At 38.2% G+C, this 20,961-nt stretch overlaps 1 protein-coding gene across 1 annotated transcript in view; it reads left to right on the forward strand.

Annotated features, from left to right (window-relative positions):
• TRAPPC10 (trafficking protein particle complex subunit 10) overlaps positions 1-20,961 on the forward strand; it is a 44,549-nt gene that overhangs the window by 13,944 nt on the left and 9,644 nt on the right. The window contains exons 7-15 of the mRNA XM_069872685.1: positions 518-765; positions 2,946-3,092; positions 6,241-6,355; positions 7,332-7,408; positions 10,911-11,002; positions 12,178-12,318; positions 14,287-14,399; positions 15,408-15,922; positions 20,417-20,558. Coding sequence (XP_069728786.1) covers positions 518-765; positions 2,946-3,092; positions 6,241-6,355; positions 7,332-7,408; positions 10,911-11,002; positions 12,178-12,318; positions 14,287-14,399; positions 15,408-15,922; positions 20,417-20,558 — 1,590 coding nt within the window. The remainder of the gene's footprint in view (positions 1-517; positions 766-2,945; positions 3,093-6,240; positions 6,356-7,331; positions 7,409-10,910; positions 11,003-12,177; positions 12,319-14,286; positions 14,400-15,407; positions 15,923-20,416; positions 20,559-20,961) is intronic.

Raw genomic sequence — 20,961 nt, forward strand, 5'->3', positions numbered from 1 at the left:
GAACTACAGGATATGTTGTTACATAACAGCAGCTTTAAGCAGATATGTGTTGTGTGTCCGGTAAAAATGTAGTCCAGGAGTGATTGCAGTGGAATATTTGTCCTCACTCAATTTGATGCTGTACCTGAAATTTGGAGGCACATCTAGCAATGATGGCTGAGTAAGGAAAACTTCTGTAGATAAAGCTTGTTTGTTTTGAACTTCAGATAGTCTTAATTGCTGAGAAAGAAGTAACAAACCACTATACGATACTATACTAATAACACCACTATACTAATAACAAACATACAAGTAAGGCAAAATGATGGTGGGATTTAAATGCTGAAATTCAGTTATCGACTTAGCTGTGGAAGTTCTGCTGTTCTTTTGTTTTGTTTTTAAAGTTAAGACTTTAGGTCATTTATCCGTACGATAAACTTCAGAAAGAATGAGCCAGCTCACAACCTTTGGAGAGAGGAAGAAGTGGCTTTGATAAAAAGCAGTAGTTGATGCTTGGATATTAACTTTATTTACTTAGATGGTGCAAACTGGCTGACGTTTTTTTGCCAGCCAGTGAGGAGCTGGAATGGTTTGATTCTCCGAAAACCAATAGACATGGAGAAGAGAGAGCTAATTCAGAACCAAGAAGCTACCCTACTGGACTTGCGTAGTTACCTGTTTTCTCGCCAGTGCACGTTATTAATCTTCCTGCAAAGGCCATGGGAGGTTTCTCAGAGAGCATTGGAACTTCTTCACAACTGCGTGCAAGAACTCAAGCTATTAGAAGTGAGTCAGTGTAATACATTCCATTATGTAAATTATTTTGATGTAATGGTGATATTAGAAGATTTTTAAAGTTTAAATGTCAGTGACCAGAATACAGTAAACACTGCCTGTGAGTTACCAGAATGATGCTGTGATAACAGATTGTAACAGTGCTACAGCTGAATGTTTCATCATGAGGATGTCTTTGGGAAGAAATATGGAGATCACATCCAAACCCCAAACCTGTATTTAGTTAAACTGTTCTAGTCTTCAACTGGAAAGTTAGCTTCTTAAGCTGGTAGGTAATTTGTCTCCTCCTTTCCTGGATTTATTATCAGTCTCTTGAACTATAGTTACCATCCTTTAAATCCTTTACAGTGTTTTATTGATGAGAGTAAGGCAGAGTTGTTAATATATTGATATGCAGGCTAGTAGTTTGCAACAAAAAGCAGTTTTGAACTAGAATGGTATCTACAGTAGAGCTTCTTATGGCCCTGCATGCTGGATGCTGCTTTGATTGCCTTTTGTAGTTCTTACTTTGTAACTGCTTTTGGTGCCCAGTAATCCTCTTCTGCATTACACGTTATGCATGTGTCTCTGGCTATCTCATTTAGTGGCAGAAACAAGTGATGGTGCTCAAAGCATTTTGTCATATTGCACGTTTCCATGCTTTACACCTCCTCTTTGCATACTTTAGTTTCTGCTGGTACATTTTAATGCTCTGGAGAGGCTTTGTCTGGGTTGTTGTACACTGATCATCCTCCATGTATGACCATAGATGTCTATGAATTGAAGTATGTCTTTAAGAACAGCATAGTGTACTTGAGAATGTTTCTGGATTTCATCTTGTGACTCATCCAATGCCTTAATCCTGTGGGTGTCTGGTTCTTTGTTAGTTTTTCGTGCTGCAGCTACTAAATTATGTCTGTCTGATATTGTGGTAGTAAGTACCATGAATTCCATCTGTTCTTCTGCATTTAAAAACTGAAAATCTACTTCAGATGCATTGCCAACAGCTTCATATATTCTAAAACTACGATGCAGTTCCGATACGTAGTGTTTTGTGTTTGTATTTTGTAGGTTTTTTCCAATTCCAAAATAAACACAACCAGCCTTCGAAATCTCTGAAGGGACTTCCTGCAGTCCCTCTTTTCCTCCACCCCTAGACTATCCTGTGCCTTCAGTGTATGGGACTCTTCTTTGCACCATCTCTTATTTCTGTTTCTGTCGTCTTGTGGTGATCCAAACTGAGTGCAGACATTCGGGGTGTGAGAGAGCCACCACTGAACGCATAGTGGAAATCTGAATTACTCTGTTCTTACAATCCTTCTCTTCTTCAAAATCCTTTCAGAATTCCGATCTTTGTTATTTTTTCAAATGCTTGCACGTTGAACTTCCCTATCAAATCAGTCAGTTACCTAGTTTGTTACGGACTTCAACACTTTCATAATCTTTATAGAGGGATTATTTTTGCATTGTTTATGAATGGGACTTTGAGACACCATTGCTGTGGTTATATTCCAGATCTTTAGTTATGCTCATCTTTGTCTTGGTTCTTGAAATATTCTAGTATCAAACTCTCCTATATCCTGACTGTTATTCCTTTCTTGGTCTTTTTTTTTTTATTTCATTTTCTTTCTGTGTGGCGGGTTTTATTTTCTGTTTGATTTTATCTTCATTCTTTATTTAACTGTCCATGACAGTTGTCTCATCCTTTGATTAACAAACTTATTGTTGTGAAGGGAACTTAAGACTAATTTCTTTTTTTTCATTGTTTTTTAATTGACTACTTATTGTACTTCTAATTTCAGTCCCAGTTGGATTTGATGTCTCCTTTGGAAAGTAGTATATTCACAGAACTTTTTCTTAACTCTGCTTTCCTTAGTCTCAGTTTTCAAATTTTTGGAATTTTTCCAAGTACCTAGTACCTATGAGTCATCTTTTCCTTCTTTTTCATCTTGATGAATGTATCAAATCTAGTGAATGTAATCACTGTTCAGTTGCTTAGCTGTCCTTGTTTCCTAAACGAATATATGTAAATTATTCAGGAGGTAGTGAGAGTTTGCTTGTTTTTTGTATATTCTTAGAGTAAGCTCTGCCAAGAGGCTCTACTATGTTGAACCAAGAAAAGTGTTTTGCTGAAGTATTTTCTCATTTGATTAATGTTTATTTTGCAGTTAATTTTACCTGTTCATTTTCAGGTCTCTGTTCCTCCTGGAGCTTTGGATTGTTGGGTATTTTTGAGTTGTTTGGAAGTCTTACAAAGAATAGAAGGCTGCTGCGATAGGGCTCAAATAGATGCAAATGTTTCCCACACAGTTGGCTTATGGAGCTATGCCACTGAGAAGGTGAGCAAATGATGTGTTGCAGTTGTAGTATTGCAATTTTGAAATAAAACATTTTTTTTCTGTGGAACAGATTTTGCGCTCTTTGTTATGGAATATAACAGGAGGGTTTGTATGTTGTCTTGAGTCTAGTTTAGATGAGACATCCAGGTTAATATCCACTTTTTCCACTCTCATACATATGAGGCCTAGAAATAACGAGGGTGTGTTCAGCTCTTTGTCCCCTCACCCTCACCATTAGTTTGATAACCTGATCTCCTTCTATAACCAAGTGACTAGACTCTTGGATGAGGGAAAGGCTGTGGATGTAGTCTTCTTGGACTTCAGTAAAGCCTTTGACACAGTTTCTCATAGCATTCTGCTTCGGAAACTGTCAGCCTCTGGACTGGACAGGCGCACACTCTCCTGGGTGGAAAACTGGTTGGATGGCCGGGCCCAGAGGGTGGTTGTAAATGGTGTGAAATCCAGCTGGAGGCCAGTGACAAGTGGGGTTCCCCAGGGCTCAGTGCTGGGTCCAGCCCTGTTCAATGTCTTTATCAATGACCTGGATGAAGGCATCGAGTGCACCCTTAGCAAGTTTGTGGGTGACACTAAGCTGGGTGGAAGTGTGGATCTGCTGGAAGGCAGGTAGGGAGGCTGCAGAAGGGATCTAAATAGGCTGGACTGCTGGGCAGAGTCCAATGGCATGAGGTTTAACAAGGCCAAATGCCGGGTCCTGCACTTGGGGCACAACAACCCTGTGCAGTGCTACAGACTAGGAGAAGAGTAGCTGGAAAGCTGCCCGGAGGAGAAGGACTTGGGAGTGTTGATCGACAGCCGACTGAACATGAGCCAGCAGTGTGCCCAGGTGGCCAAGAAGGCCAATGGCATCTTGGCTTGTATCAGACATGGTGTGACCAGCAGGTCCAGGGAGGTTATTCTCCCTCTGTACTCGGCACTGGTGAGACCGCACCTCGAATCCTGTGTTCAGTTCTGGGCCCCTCATCACAAGAAGGATGTTGAAGCTTTGGAGCGAGTCCAGAGAAGAGCGACAAAGCTGGTGAAGGGGGTGGAAAATGGGTCTTAGGAGGAGCGGCTGAGAGAGCTGGGGTTGTTTAGCCTGGAGAAGAGGAGGCTGAGGAGAGACCTTATTGCTCTCTACAACTACCTGAAGGGAGGTTGTGGAGAGGAGGGTGCTGGCCTCTTCTCCCAAGTGACAGGGGACAGGACAAGAGGGAACGGCCTCAAGCTCCGCCAGGGGAGGTTCAGGCTTGACATAAGGAAAAAATTCTTCACTGAAAGGGTCATTAGGCAATGGAACGGTCTGCCCAGGGAGGTGGTTGACTCGCCTTCCCTGGAGGTGTTTAAGGTGCGGGTGGATGAGGTACTGAGGGGCATGGTTTAGACATTGGTGGGAATGGTCGGACTCGATGATCCGGTGGGTCTCTTCCAACCTGGTGATTCTATGATTCTATGATAACGACTGGCTAATAAAACTCCAGCATGAACTCAGTCCATTTCAGCTGAGAGGAAGAGCATGAATTTTGGTTATAGCAGAAGCTGCCCATGTGTGAATGCATTAATCATTACAAATAGAGAAAGATGACAGCAATCTGCGTAGGGAGTTCATTATTTCTTCAGTATGCTAGTATGTTAGTAATAAATCCGTAATGTTACTGAACATGTTAGGCTTGGTGGCTTGTGAAAGAGGCAAATAAATAACAGTTTGATATCTTCCAGTTACCACTCCTTACCGTAAAGTAAAAGTTGTGCAGTGGCCTTTTAAGTTGGGTCAAGCCTCTTCCCTAGTAATGTTAATACCTTTTCAAGTTCAGCTTACTCCATTTCTATGAAAGCATTGTTGTCTATGGTTTCTACTGCTTTCCACTGTCGAAAAACAGTTTTGAAAGATGGCATACTCCAGAAATTACTGAAATAGCATACTATGATCTTTGTGGATTTTTTTGGAAGACCAGCATAAGCTCATTCTTTTGTTTGCATAGCCTGTAGAATATTTTCCATTTATTTTAATTGTAGTTTGTTCATACTTCAGTAAGCTTCAGAATCATCTAACTGGCTCTAGGAGGTCCTTGTCTTATTACAAAAGCATTGAAAGAGAATCTCACCTCGAAGAGTTATTATTTTTTTTTTTTTTTACTTTTTAAATAAGGGGAGTGTGTGTCAGAATAAAGGAGCCAAAGAACTGTTTAAAGCGGTGATGAGTGCATCAGATTGTTCTCATTATCTTTGCATATCTTCTGGAAGGTGTATACCTAGACTGGAAACATTGCTCCCATTCTTAGCTCTTTTAATAGAAAGAGTAAAGGAAAAGTTGTAAAATAATGAGTATCAGTATGAAGCAAACTGAATGAAAGAAACTTAGCAACTACTGACAAAAATTAAGTGAAATTTGAAAAAAAATAGTTAAGGGCCATCCCCATTTTATGTGGTGTGTTGTAGTATGACAAGCTGAGGCCATTTTTATTTTGGTTGGCTTACCTTTGTAGTTGATTAAGTCATACTGAATGAATTAAGCAAATGACCAACAGAACTGAACTTCAGGACAGTATACTCTGACTTCTGTGTCAAGCGTACCAGCTGCTGTCTAGAAGGGATTTTATGGTTGTTGTGTGGCACTGTTTTAACACTCTTAGCTATGCAATCATCTCTTTTTCCAAAAGATTTTTCACCCAAATGCTATACTTTGGTTGAATTTGCAAGCTTGTCTAGTCAGTGTATTGGAGACTGCCTGCATTTCTTGGTCAAATAGTTTTCAAAAGTACAGTCGCAGTCCCTAGAAATTATTTTTGGTGATTACTGCTGAACATTTCAAGCTATGTCCATACTTATATGCAAAACCACAAGGATTTAATTTGATTAGGTCTTAAGCCTGTAGGGATGTGTGTATATGCATGTGTTCCAATGTTATTTGAATCAGTAACTTATGTGCCATTTAGTTCTTAATAAAACTAATTACTACTCTAAGAATAACATTTCTTTTGAAGATTTTCTATTTTTTTCCCCATGAAGCAACTTTAATACAGGTCCTATAAGCAGTATAATGTGATGGCAATGAAAATATCTTTTATTAGGGGAATGATGTAATAGAGTAAAAAGAGTCTATATTGATTTTTGTAGCATATTGAAAATAAGCATCTGGTTTCTCTTGCAGTTAAAATCTCTGGGTTATCTGTGTGGACTTGTATCAGAAAAGGGACCCAATTCAGAAGACCTTAACAGAACTGTTGATCTGTTGGCAGGGCTGGGAGCAGAACGCCCTGAAACAGGTATTATGAGGAATGTACGCTTTATTTCTAATAACTGACATTCATTAATATGTAGCATATAAATACATCAGTCATAATAATTTCCAGGTATCCCTCCATATAGGAGGACATTGCCAGAGCTCTGTTATCTCTTACCGAGTTATTTTAATGTGTGTCTAGTACTTTAAATTATCAATGTATTTACTGTTGCAGGCGTAATTTTTCTCATTAGTGCTCCGTTTATGAGCATTTAGGTAAATAGTCTTGAACAGTACTGGTTTTGAATAAAGTTTTTTAATACTTTCAGACAAGTATTAAAAATAAAATTATTTGAAAAAGAAATGGAGCATCCTTGATCTGATGCAAATAGGAAACCTACCACTGTAGCCACAAAGTGATATTATTTGAGTGGCTGAACAATCAAATTTATTTACTGCGGGTGGATTTTATCACTCACAAGGGTATTTCTGACGGGAAGAAGATTTCATATGTTAAATATGCTAAAGTAGTCAGTATCTTCGAAGCATTAGCTGACAGGCTGACACTTTGCCTGCTTTTGCAGGTATGATGATGTACGATTCTTAATTCAGTTCTGTGGTGCCTGTTGTATTTATGGTGCCTGGGCTATTCAGAAAAAAACTTGATCTTGTGAGCCATTTTCCTATGAAGTGCGTTATTTGACGTAGTAAAATGTCTTCAAATTACAGTAGGCTTCTGTCATGCTGATTTGTAAGTCCACTGATGGGGGGGAGTTGTGGGAATATTACTCCTGCCACAAGGTGGTATTTAAGTACAATTGCCTGTGTTTCCACATTGAATAAATGTTATGAAACATTGTGTGGATAAGTTAGTGATCTGTCTCTAAGTGGTAGTGACATTTCCCATATAAAATTAGTTTTAAGATTTCTCTCCACTTTCAACAGAAGGAAAAAGGTGGTGGGGTGTTCATTAAAGTAAGAATGTATTTGTGATACCTTGTTCTGCACTTTTTCTAAAGCCAATGCATTGCAGAGCCCTTATAAGAAACTTAAAGAGGCCTTATCATCTGTAGAAGCTTTCGAAAAACACTACTTAGTAAGTATGAGTTTTAGTTATTTATATTAGTTTTGAGTGTTTACATTTAATATTGAATAGGGACAAAATTTTCAAACTGAAGAAGATAATGTTGAGAACGTAAATCTGTTTCTGTGTTTTGGTATCAAAGGTTATTGTATGCACACTGAGCACTACAAGGCTGACTGATTTTACTACCGGAACTCTGTATGGGTCCCATGTTTCGAATTTTTGGATTAATTTTAATATTAAAGTTATGGGTTAGAAGTTATTATCTGTAAGCATATATACTTAGTTATTAAAAAGTTCTGGAGTCCTCAGCACAGGAAGGACATGGTTGTGTTGGAGTGAGTCCAGAGAAGGGCTGCGAAGATGATTAGAGGACTGGAGCACCTCCCATGCGAGGACAGGCTGAAGGGGTTGGGCTTATTCAGCCTAGACAAGAGGAGGCTCCAGGGAGACCTTAGAGCAACCTTCCAGTAGCTGAAGGGGGGCTACAGGAAACCTGGAGAGGGACTCTATCTGGGAGTGCAGTGATAGGATGAGGGGTAACAGTTTGAAACTGAAAGTGAGCAGATTTAGATTAGATATTGGGATGACATTTTATCCTGTGAGTGTAGTGAGGCACTGGCACAGGTTTCCCAGAGAAGCTGTGGCTACCCCATCCCTGCAGGTGTTAAAGGCCAGCTTGGACGAGGCTTTAAGCAATCTAACCTGGTGGAATTGCAAGGGTGTTGGAACTGGTGATCTTTAAGATCCCATCCAGCCTAATCCATTCCATGATTCTATGAAAAAAAAAAAGCCAATGTCATGGGTATCATATTCTGCGATCCCAAATTCAGAATTAATTGGATCTTCCTCAGGTGAATATTGATGTGTGAATTCAGCTTCTTTTTGAAGGATTTAGACTTGCATCTTGCATTAGGTGTTAGGTGGTGTAAGCTACAGTTGAGTTCTTTATGTAACCTGTGGGACATATGGTTGCAGCTGTCACAGACAGAAATACTGGAATTCTCATTGTGCTACCGTGACAGGTCCCTTATCAGGGAGTCATTGTAATGGTCTTCTGATTATTTTTATAAAAGATTGTTAAAGGAAAAATGCTTCTGACTCTCACAAGGATATGTTTGGTTTGGGGGGGATTGGTTGTGTCCATTGTCCAGCCTTTAGAGTTTTCTGGGGAGAAGTTGGGGAAAAATTGGGTATTTTTTATAAATCTGAAAACTAGGTGGTAGTTATTTTTACAAAGTTGTTATTGAAAGAAAAAGTCTTGAAAGATTTTGTCTGAAGATGCCATATTTAGTTTTTATGTTTAATTTCTTTATAAGACTAATTGGATAGCTGGAACAAAACTAAAATCTTCAGAACTGCTAGCTGCTTTTACATCTTCAGTTCGAGCTTGCACCTGAAGATCTCTGCTAAAATCAGCAATAGCTTCATAAATGCAAGAAACTAAGTAGGATCTGCAGAGTTTTCCAATGAAAGACTTGCCATTGCTGTTTGAATTTGACTACACTTTTATGCACAGAAATTCAGATATCAGATACACTATAAAAGATAGTTTTATGTGTAGTTGTCACATAAATACGATTTATATATGCACCCATATTTTAGCCGTGTATTCAGTGAAGAAGAACATAGAAGTAATTAAAATTTCCAGACACAGCAAAGATAATTTATTTGCATTTAAAATTTTAATGAGTCTGGAAACTAAAATGCAGCTTTTAAAACATGTTGAAAGCAAGAAATGATGAGCTTTTGTTACCAGAAAAGGCTTTGTTCGCATTCAGTGGTTAGTCTCATGCAACAACTTCAGAATCTTTTGTGTGTGTCAGATGATCTACAAGCATTTTGTCTTGTACTTTAATTTGAGGGGAATGTAGCTTTTTATTTGTGTTTATAGCTGATCTCTAAGACCTCTCTGGTTGTACTGTCTGTTAAACATTGGTCACTTAGTCTATTTTAGGGTTTTGTTGTAAATTCTTAAATAAGGAAAAAAGTGATTTTTCCAGGCTTTCCATAAGAAACAAAAAACTGCCTAAGAAAAGCTTTCTTTAGGTCGTTTTCCCGCCCCGTAGGAATAGATGCTTTCTGACAGATATTCTGCAGAATATTTAGGCAATTGGAAGCTCCTGAGCAATTTGTTTGGAAGGATAGAGTAGTTCTTGAGACACTAAGTGAAGCAAAGTGAGCTTCTATGGAGGATTGCTGACAGTCAGAAGAGGCTGTGGGTTTGTAAGTATGATGTGAAATGTTTTTATGTGTCCTTGAGGAAAAAAAGTATAGTGGTGGTATATAGTGTGTGTTTTAACTGCTGATTTTGTGAGAAAAAGTTGATGCTGTTATTAAAGCTTAGGGCAAGGTGAGGAAGGTGATGTGTAGACAGTGTGGCTGCGCTGGAAGTTAAGCTTGAAGATAACTGAGCAACTTCAGTTTGGGATTGCATTGCTTCAAGCAAAATTCTTTTAAGGCACACTTGTGAAAAGGGTCTGGAGCACAAATCTTACGAGGAGCAGCTGAGGGAACTGGAGTTGTTTAGCCTGGAGAAGAGGAGGCTGAGGGGAGACGTTATCTCTGTCTACGACTACCTGAAAGGAGGTTGTAGTGAGATGGGTGCTGGTCTTTTCTCCCAAGTAACAAGTGATAGAATGAGAGGAAATGGCCTCAAGTTGCATGAGGGGAGGTCAAGATTGGATATTAGGAAAACTTTCTTTTCAGTAAATAGTGGTGAAGCATTAGAAGAGGCTTCCCGGGGAAGTGGTGGAGTCACCATCCCTGGAGGTATTCAAAAAATGTGTAGATCTGGCACTTTGGGACACGGGTTAGTAGGCACAATGATGTTGGGCTGATGGTTGGATTTGGAGATCTTGGAGGTCTTTTCCAACCTTTATGATTCTATGAAAAAACTTATTCTGATTGTAACTTAGCACTTTCTGTTTAACTATATGTTTACGTACTGCAGCCTTTCATATACTTAATGGTATATGATGTACCACATTCTGTATGTAGTTGATGTGCTTTTGAAGTATTAGTTGTGAGTCTCTGGGGCAAACTCTAATATCGTTCTAAAAACATTATGCTGTGATGTACTCTGGAATGACAGACTACACAATCCTGCAGTGGTAGTCTAATGGGATATAGTCACTGAGAAATAGGTGCTCTCAAAAAAAGACGGGAGGATTCAAGTGTAATGAAGTTCTTGAAGCTGCATCTCATCTATTGTTTTGGTGGGCTTGAGTTGTCTCATCTATTTTTGATAGTTTTTTTCATCTGCTATGTATAACACGGATATGGGATCGTGACCAATTGTAGAAAAATTGAAGATGACTTGTTGCAAAGTGCTCTGTATCGTGTGCTGGGGCAAGGGGAAATCTGAAAAGTGCCTTATTCTGGTCATTTTGTTGCAGTAACTTAGTTACTGAGTTTGTGTGAAACACCATATAGCTACTAATATATATGTGTGTGTATCTATATATATTTATATATATATAAAGCTTACAATAGTTTCTTTTCTTTTAAACAGGATCTGTCCCATGCCACCATTGAAATGTACACTAATATTGGAAGAATTCGCTCAGCTAAGCTTGTGGGAAAGGACTTGGCAGAGTTTTATATGTAAATGAATGTTTTAAATGTGTTAAATGCATTAGCCTTGAAAAGTTTGAATATAATCCTTGAGGAAATTTTGCATTATTTAAAAAGTAATTTAAAAAACTATTTTAAAACGTGTAAACATACCCTAAATTTCAGTCTGTATTACAACAAACAAAAGCAAAACCAACAGGAATCTCTATATCAAACTGTAATTCTCACTTCATGATTTAGTACTTTTACTTCTAACTGTTCTATATATTTTAGCTTGATCCTTTCTTCTAGGGAGAAAGGGATATTGGGGTGTGGGAGGTGAAGAGGTAGCTTTGCATTTACTATAGCCTGGTTTGCAACACAGTTTCTGACTTGTTTCAAAGTCTGTAGTTATCTTAACTACATACATGTATATAAATGCCTAAGAAAAGACAGAAAACATGTACTTTGGAGAGTAATCAGTTGAAGTTATGATTGCAAAACAGTTGTTTCCTCCCCTGTGAACCTTACAGTGATTTTATTCCTAATTTGCAAGTATGGGGTTGTTTTTTTGTTTATCCTTGCTGTTAAATTCCACTAAAGGAACCTCCTGCATTGTTTTTCTATTTAATTTTATTTTTCCTATTTAGAAGAATTTGGGAGTCCTGAGTGTTTTGGGAAAACATTTTTGGGCCTGCTTTTCACCTGTGTTCACTAAAGCAATCTGATCTTCTAAGCACAACAAATTCTCCTACATTAACTTAAATTTTTATCTGAGTATAATATTAGGTTTAAAGACTGTCATGGAACTGCTATGAAGCAATAAAATAATGTTTTCATTGAAGCATTTCACTGCTATAATGAAAATTTCCTTTAAAATTGTTGAGTGAGCATGTTTTTAGTTAAGTGTCAGAAACTCGAAATGGCTTTTTTTGCATTTGTTGGAGGTAGCTTCACCTCACTTGCTCTGACTTGGGATAGATCTGTACGTGAAGTCTTTCATTGGCACTTAATTGCAGTTCTGCTTGCTTAAGTGAATCACATAAAGGTAGGCCAATATGTTGATTTGTTACCAGCAAAATAAATAGCATGATGGTTGAATTCATCTTGTTCTGCATTCATACGCAGTATTCCTCTCCCATCACCAACGTTTGAAAATGTTTAGAGAGTTTTTACGGCTGCAAAGGTTCATATATCACTGTGTACTCATTTCTTTATTCTTGAAGGAGGAAGAAAGGTCCACAGAAGGCAGAAGTTTATCTTCAAGGAGCACTGAAAACTTACCTTGCTGAGGGCTGGGCATTGCTCGTCACACATACAAGAAAACAGTTAGCTGAATGTCAGAAACACCTTGGGCAAATAGAAAAGTATCCTCTAAAAGGCAGAGCCAGAAAAATCAAGATCGGAGAAAATGATACTTCTGATTATTTTCTGACATATCTCTAACTTTTATTTAAGAGTAGGGACTGCCAGACATCAGAGAGCTGAGTTATCTCTAGTTTCCATTGTTGCTGCTCTTTTGGGAGGGTTGGGTTATTTATTTTTTGTTTTTTTATTCTTTTAACATCTGGTTAACTTAAAACATTTTGCCTGTGGTTACTTTCTTCATTTTAAATGTGTTTAGGCTCTAGAGAGTGGTGCAATATGGACAGTGTGAAGCTCGTCGTTAGATCAGCAGATACCATGGAGGTTTTTTATGATTCTGTTTGTACACCATCATTATCAAACTTGTTATGTGGTACTGTTTTTTCTCATTTGATAAATACGGCATTATAGTGTCTTCCTATATTATGGGGGTTAATTTCTGAGCTTTTTTTCCTTAACTGCTACCAACGTTTTCCTTTATCTGACTTGGCAAAGACTTTTCTGGCATTTGTAATAGTGACTTTTCTCAAAAGTTAAAACAGAGGCTTGGAAGATGAAAATCTTGTGGCTTTGGTGTGATGTGTGGTGTTTTAATATTTTTTGCTATTAGTTATTTTTTATTTCTGGCTTTGATCTCCCCTTCATAGCGGGAGTGGGAGTTGTTTGCTTTCAAGTTATAGAGAAGCTCAGTCTTTAATGTGTGAATGAAATCTCTGTAAATGCCTCATGAACACTAAGTAATATTTTGAGAGAATGATTTGCCCTAGTCCCAATGTTTGACGGTCTTCCAATTCTTCACTTTATATGTTATTTTCACGTACTGTCTCTATCTGCTACAGCTGTATTTGTTTAAATATTAAATCTGTGTTACGGTACTATTGGTACTTTCAAGATGAGAGGTCTGTGCTGGGGAAAAAGCCTTGGATGTTTCGTTCTAGTCATTTTGGCATTAGAAACAATGCAATTTGAATTCTGCTGTTTGTTTTAGCCTTTTATGTTGTTTCCTAAACTTGGTAGATAATTTAAGTAACTTCATTCTAATCTGAACTGTTGTGCTGTGTGCAGGATGTTATTATATTTTATAGTAAAATAATTTCATTGTTTTTTGCTGTTTTGTGGGAAAGGTACTGTTTTAATTGGTGCCATATTTATAAATGGAATTCCTCTAGGTGTTCCAAACTGGGGTGCTCAGCTAAACAGAGTACTGTCTACAAGACAGTTCTTGTGGAAATTGCTGGGAAAGACAGGGTTTTTTTGAATGATCCTTCTAGCTTTTTTAAGTTGTTGGGATTTTGTTTTTGTTTTGGGGTTGTGGGTTTTCTTCTTTGTCCAAAAAGTTCATATTTTAGTCTCTAAATGACAGTGCTAGAAATCTTACTGTGGCTGAAAATCAGTTGAGCTAAGTTCAAATTTGTAGTGTATTTTAGGGTTTGTTCTTTTTTTGTTGTTTTGTTTGTTTGTTTCTTTTAGAACTAGACTTAGACATTGCAAATGTAGGCCTCCTTTGAAAATTCTTACATCACTTTTAAACACTCTTAAATTTTTCTCCTTCAGTGCAAGTGCTTTTAAAGAATCTGAGCCAGGAACATTGCAGTCTTAGTTAAATACTTAAATAAGGTGTTTAGTTCTAATGTTGGGCAGTATAATTCAACACGATGTGTCTTTAACTCACATGCTGCATTTATCATCGGATAATGAATTTTCTATGCTTACTAATCTGTTTAGATGGGGGATGATTGCACAGGTTAATAACTGATGATATTTTGGTAGGCCTACTAAAAGTAGCGATTCTGCAGTATTCTCAGATGATAGTAAATCTTCTATTGTTTCTCTTCTAATGGAAGCGTGTGGTGGTGATAAAAGCGGGTCTTGCATTAAAAGATTAGGAAACTAGTACTTGAACTGTCTCATTTCCAGTCACATTTCTGAATGTTGTAGATTTCTGCCTCGTGTTTCCTTAACTTTGTTAGTTATCTTCAAACAAGCAGCTTGTTAGCTGGTGATATTCACTTAACAGAAGACGAACGCAAGAGGTTTTGCCAAGAAATACTAGATTTTGCCAATCAGCAGGCAGAGAATCAAGGTAAGTCAGGTTCTTTACCTGCTCTGGCCTGATCCTTCCCTAGAAGTAGATTGGAAAACTTTTTTGATTGATTTCATTACCTTGTCTATAACTTCTGAACCTACATGGTTCTTGTAATCTCCAAAATATTTATAAAACTTATGCAATAATTAAGAGTAGTCAAAGATAAAGGAGTAATTAACATTTTCATCCTGAATACAGGAAAGTCTCTGTTCTCCTCCTCTCCTTTCACGGCTCAATTATTTTTTTTTTTTATTCCTAACTTACTTTTGTCTCTGCATTGCTGACGTGTGGATGGCAGCTCTGTGATCACGCTTCTTCTGAAGCTAGATTTGTTACAATCCACTTCCAGCTTATTGTTTTGACCATCTCTTCTCCTTATTCTTCCTGCTGCTTCAGTAATACCTTGTCCCTAGGTATTGATCATAATTCAAGTTCATAGAGAACTCTTCCTGTGAATCGGAAGATTGTTAATTTTTATGCAGAAGTTTTACTTGGTGAATGAATGTACCATTAATGATATGTTATTTTAGACTTACTTCTTAATTAAGTTTTGGTACTGCCTCTGTGTTTGGTTTTGGAATCTAGAAAAGAGAATGAAAAACCCTTGCGTGCTAAAGCTAATGGGTCAAGTCACTAATTAATTAAACTTGTACTTGCTCTTAATTTGGGAAGTTTGTCATTTATGCTACCATGTTTGTGTGGAACACTTTATGTAGTAATAAAATGTTAAACTTCTGCTTAGACGCTGTCTCCTAGTTTAGTTGTCTTTAATAGACCAAGCACTAAAATTGTATTAAATGTAACTGTTAGAAAACAAATCTCAGCATCTTTAAGTCTCATTTCTATGCAGATAAGACTTAAGTATGGAAGTGCTATTTGGGTGTGTGAAAGGATTAATTGCGAAAAGTTATTATTTAATCCTTGGGGTTACATTTTTAAGAGAAAAGATTTGCTGATCCCCAGCAGCACTATCGAAGAGTAAAATCCCTGGTTTTGTCTTTCCAGGTCAAAAGGTTATATTGCCTATGCATTCCTTTGCGCAGTTGAAAACTCTACATTTTGACCCTCCAAATGCTGTTGTCCATGTGGGAGGAAAGTTATCTATTGAGTTGACTTTGCTGAGCCAAATGCCCATCCCTGTCCAAGTGGATCAGGTTGCCATCCATGTTCACTTTAGCATTGAAAAAAATAGTTACAGAAAAACAGCTGAGTGGCTTACTAAGCACAAAACTTCCAATGGTGTTATCAACTTTCCAAATGAAGTTTCAGGCTTTCCTTTGTCAAGAAACAACCTGCCAGCGCTGGAGCTATATGAAATGTATGAACGGAGTCCATCAGATAACTCTTTGAACACAGCAGGAATTATCTGCAAAAACGTGCACATGCTACTACGAAGGCAAGAGAGCAGCAGTTCACTGGATATGCCTTCAGGGGTGACGTTAGAAGATGGGGCTCATGTTTTGAAATGCAGCAACGTAATACTGGATCCGGGGGTCAATAAAATAACATTCAATACTCAGGTATGTCTGTATAGTTGAGTGAATGTAGCACTCATGAAAGGACAGCTGAAAGCACTGGTTGAGGAAGAGCATAGTGCTCTCAAGTGGTACCTGTATTGTTTCCTGTTACAGCTTGGGTGATACCATTCCCCTTGTGACTTTCTTTTCATTTTTCTAGACCTTCATTTCCGTTGAAAGAAGGCTACTGTGCCAAAATGTATAGGTGACTCTGTTTGCAGTCATTTGAGTCAGTCTTCCAAAACTTATTTTAAACACCTTAGTTGTTGCTGCCCAAAATTGAACTGATAAATTTATATACAAGGTAGTGTACTGCTCATGAAGCCTGCCTTTGCTGTTGAGGGCATTGAGAATAATATTTCATAATTTTGATGGGAATGCGTTTTCTAGCCCTCAGTAAGTGACTGTGTGGTTTAGTTTGGTTTATAGCCTGTTCTTCACTGTGGAAGGAGGTAGAATGTTTTTTCACTTGATGGATGTAGTAAACCTACTTGCAAGCAGTATGACAAAGTTAAGCTCTGCTTAAAATACTTGAATTTAAAATATGTCAGAATCAAAATTGCCCCCATTATTCATCTTAATCACACAAGGAATGAGATGACAAGAGCATAAGGATTCTCTGCAACTTGAAGACTAAATATGCGTGAGCAAAAACCTGTGAAAACAGTGTGTCGCCATCTAAATGTCATGGTCCTGCTTCTGACATGTAGCGTTGTACGTCAAAGTTCCTCAGTTCCCCTCTTACACATGCACTCTAAGTCAGATGGATATTTGAAGTAATCCTTTCTTCCCTCCCATTCTTCCCCCAGCAGGCTCCCAGTAGTTGCTGAAATATTTGAGGACGGTAGTGCTCATCACTTCTGTTTACATTGCATTCCTACTAGATGCATTATAGCTGGAAATCAGCAGGCCTTTAGTATCAATCCTGTTGGTTGGTTGTGGTGGTAGAGCTTTGATTTTTTTGTTGTTTGGGGTTTTGCTTGTTTGTTGTTTTTAAACTGCTGCTCCTTCTGTGGCCTTGTAGTTCACTGATGTGTGGCTTGTGTGCTTGTTTTAATGAAATGGGGAAAGGCATTTACCTGCTGGTTTAGTCCTAGGGAGTGAAATACCAAGCATTTTCAAAAGTGAGACTGCACCATCTGTTTGGAATTCCAGGAGTAGGAGCTTCTGGCTTCAATTATCATGTTGTTCTGCTCTTTGGATTTTCTTTAAATATTTTTCTAGCTCCCTCCCCACTGTAACCTTTCATAGGGAAGAACTTAGTAGAGTTCAATGCTACAGTAATGAACATCAGTGCAGGGAAAATTTGAGTGAAAAAATAATGAGAAATCCAGTGTAGCAGCTGAATAATTTACAGGAGATGGTGCATAATGAAGAATACAGCAGGTTTCTCATAGTTGCTTCATTTTCTGAGCAGTACCCAGCCTGTATATTGAAAAGAGAATGAGTACTGTGAAGAGACATAGTATTTTGTAGTCACATATGGTATATAGGCCTGCTAGCCTTGACATTTTCTAATTGTTTTAAGTTAGCTTTGGTCCCTTTTAAAACTAATTTTGAAATAAGAATCTATGTATCTGCTTCTGATGACTAAAAATTGGTAGCTAGACAGAGCTGGCCAGGTTTCTTTAGCATTTTTAGCATATTTTAAGTGTTCCACACCTGAGATTTTAACTTTCTCCCTTTTTTTTTCTTTTTTTAAAATTATTAATTTCTATCTTGTCATAGAACTTTGTTTAGAGGGAAACTTTTTGTAGGCTTACATATTATGCCTTTTTATTCCTCCAGTGTTGGGGCAAAAAATACTAGAGAGATGTGCTTGGTATGTGTGCACATGAACATTGTGGAACCTGGGTGGACAGCAGGTATCTTGAGATGGAAGTTGAGTTCAAGTCCCTGATGATGCAAAGTGAAATGTCAGTCATGTCATTTGAACTACCTCCTGATGTAAATTTTAGGTTTCTCATTCTTTTAAAGGCCTGGGACAAGTTAATGGGATTTGGAGATGTCGGAGGTCTTGGTGGCCGCAAATGTAGTTTTCTGTAAAATAAATTAACATGTATGTAGGACTGGATTTCAGATGAAAGAGCCTCGCTAGAAGTAAACTGTTAGAGACTGTTCTGAGCGGTCATTTTGGCTTAGTGGGATCAAGGTGCAATCTAAAACCATGGAAGAAAGTATACAGATCAAAAGGTTTGCATGGGAAGACTGCTCAGTGTGAGTCCTACTTATGGTTGAACAATTGTATAAAGATGACTTATCTGTCCTTAAAGGGAAAATCTGAATATGTTATGATTTTTGATAGTGTATTACTCTATAAAATGATGAAAGCTTCTCTAGATTGGAGCTGCAGTATTCACTAAATATTTACTAGAAATCCATCACTGTAGTAGCATTCTGTGTCACTTCTACTAGATTACAGAATCACAGAATCAGTAGGTTGGAAAAGACCTCAAGGATCATCGAGTCCAACCATTCCTATCAACTATTAAACCATACCCCTGAGCACCTCATCCACCTGTCTTTTAAATACCTCAAGGGATGGTGACTCAACCACCTCCCTGGGCAGCCTCTGACAGTGCCCGATACCCTATCTGTGAAGAAATTTTTCCTAATGTCCAATCTAAACTTCCCCTGATGCAGCTTGAGGCCATTGCCCCTTGTCCTATCCCCTGACACCTGGGAGAAGAGGCCAGCTCCCTCCTCTCCACAACGTCCTTTCAGGTAGTTGTAGAGAGCAATGAGGTCTCCCCTCAGCCTCCTCTTCTCCAGGCTAAACAATCCCAGTTCCCTCATCTGCTCCTCCTAAGACTTGTTCTCCAACTCCTTCACCAGCTTTGTCGCTCTTCTCTGGACTCGCTCCAGAGCCTCAACATCCTTCTTGTGGTGAGGAGCCCAGAACTGAACACAGGATTCGAGGTGCAGTCTCACCAGTGCCGAGTACAGAGGGAGAATAACCTCCCTGGACCTGCTGGTCACGCCGTTTCTGATACAGGCCAAGATGCCATTGGCCTTCTTGGCCACCTGGGCACACTGCTGGCTCATGTTCAGTCACTGTCAACCAACACCCCCAGGTCCCTCTCCTCCAGGCAGCTTTCTAGACAGACTTCTCCTAGTCTGTAGCACTGCATAGGGTTGTTGTGTCCCAAGTGCAGGACCTGGCATTTGGCCTTGTTAAACCTCATGCTGTTGGTCTCAGCCCAGCGGTCCAGCCTGTTCAGATCCCTTTGCAGCCTCCCTGCCCTCCATCAGATCCACGCTTCCATCCAGCTTAGTGTCATCCGTAAACTTAGGGGGCTGCTGACCAAAGGACAGAAACTGCTGACAACTTACTTTATAATTTTTCTTACAGTAATGCTTAATTGCAGTATTTTAACAGAAAGAGGAATGACTGTGCTTCCAAGATCCTGGGGGAGTTTGATTCTTCTTTAGATCTTAGACTGATGACTCGCAATGTTTATGCTGATAGCAATCTTTCGGTGTATTTTTTTCAAGCTTTAAAAGGGATCAGAAAGCATTATCTAAATTCTTCAGACTAATATTCTGTCCCATGTTGAGGTTTAAATTATGTATGTATTATGAAAAACTCACTTGTGCTTTTCTGTTTATAAAGTATTCAAGGGATAAAATTTAGTGACTTTAATGTCAAAATGCATAATACTGAATTTTAGTCAGCATTTGCTTTGGAAATAGCTGTGTAAATGAAGTTTGAATGTTAAGTTGTTACAGCTTTTCTCCATAACTTCTAACCTTTTCTTTAGATTTAATTACGCCCAACATTAATATTTATGTATTACACTTGGTAAAATGACACATCGGAAAAAGAAAACATTTCCCATTCCCTAGCAGTGATAGCCAAGAGCAGATAGAATAAAGAATTAATACACTAGCAGATATTACAAATTTGCTTTTTATAATGTTATTTGAAGAATATCCAGAATCCCCTTATTCAGGGTAAGGGAGAAGTTTCAAATTAAGTATGTAGATATTACTTTTTTTTGTAAGTATTCACACAGGGTGTGGTGTAGGGAAGTGTGATACCTTGAGCTGAAAGCTATGCCTTGTGTAAATGTTGTAGGATTTTATGAATGTTAGCCAAATAAGCATGTCACTGCTTACTAAATATGGTTTCAGTACTTAATAGATTTATATTTATTTTATATTTTAATGTATGTGTCACCTAGGAGTGGGACAGCCAACAAACAAGACAAAAGGAACCCAAACCCAACTATTTGACAGCATAGCTACTATTTTAGTTATTCTGATTATTGGTACTTGTTACTTATAATGTTTTTCCTTGAATCAGCCAGCACTCTAGAGCTTCTGTCTTACTTTGTGAAAATCTTATCACTTACTCAGAGATAAAGTCTGTCATTTTAATTTACAAATGCAAAGTATATGATAAAAAGGAGCTGAGAACATGTTGCTCTTTAGTAGAGGGTTTGTTCTAGAAGTAAGTCCTGAACTGAAAAATCCATTCATATGTTTTCTTCAAAGGCCAAAGAACCTGGGACGTACACGCTCAGGCAACTGTGCACTTCAGTGGGAAAAGTACAGTTTGTCCTTCTTCATATTTACCCAATTGTGCAGTATGATGTGTATTCTCAGGAGCCGCAGCTAAAAGTGGAACCAATGACTGGTAGGTACAGCTGCTATGCTGAAGTTGCTTTGATGATTTCTTTTGTACTCCTGTGGGATTAGGTAAAATGTTTTCTGGCTTAAATACTACTCAATTTTTTTTTTATTACTCTTAATTTTCAGTCTAAAATAAATTATCACTTTTCAAATTATCCATCAAGTGTGCTTTGTCAATGATGGCTTGTTTTCAGCAACTTAATTCTGGTGCTTGGCTCTGAAATGTGTAGTGTCACTTCTGAGCATGAATTTGAACGTGTAGTGTCCCTTTAATATCAGGTATAATTTGAGCTACCACACTGATTAGGAGAAGTAAATATTTTAATTTGTAATTGACTGAGCTCGGTGTTGATTAGTTCTGTGATGCTGCAGTCCCTTTTGGTATTTACTAGAAATGTGCAAGAACT

Source organism: Phaenicophaeus curvirostris, chromosome 1 (genome assembly GCF_032191515.1).
Source record: "Phaenicophaeus curvirostris isolate KB17595 chromosome 1, BPBGC_Pcur_1.0, whole genome shotgun sequence".
NCBI classification, from domain to species: Eukaryota; Metazoa; Chordata; class Aves; order Cuculiformes; family Cuculidae; genus Phaenicophaeus; species Phaenicophaeus curvirostris.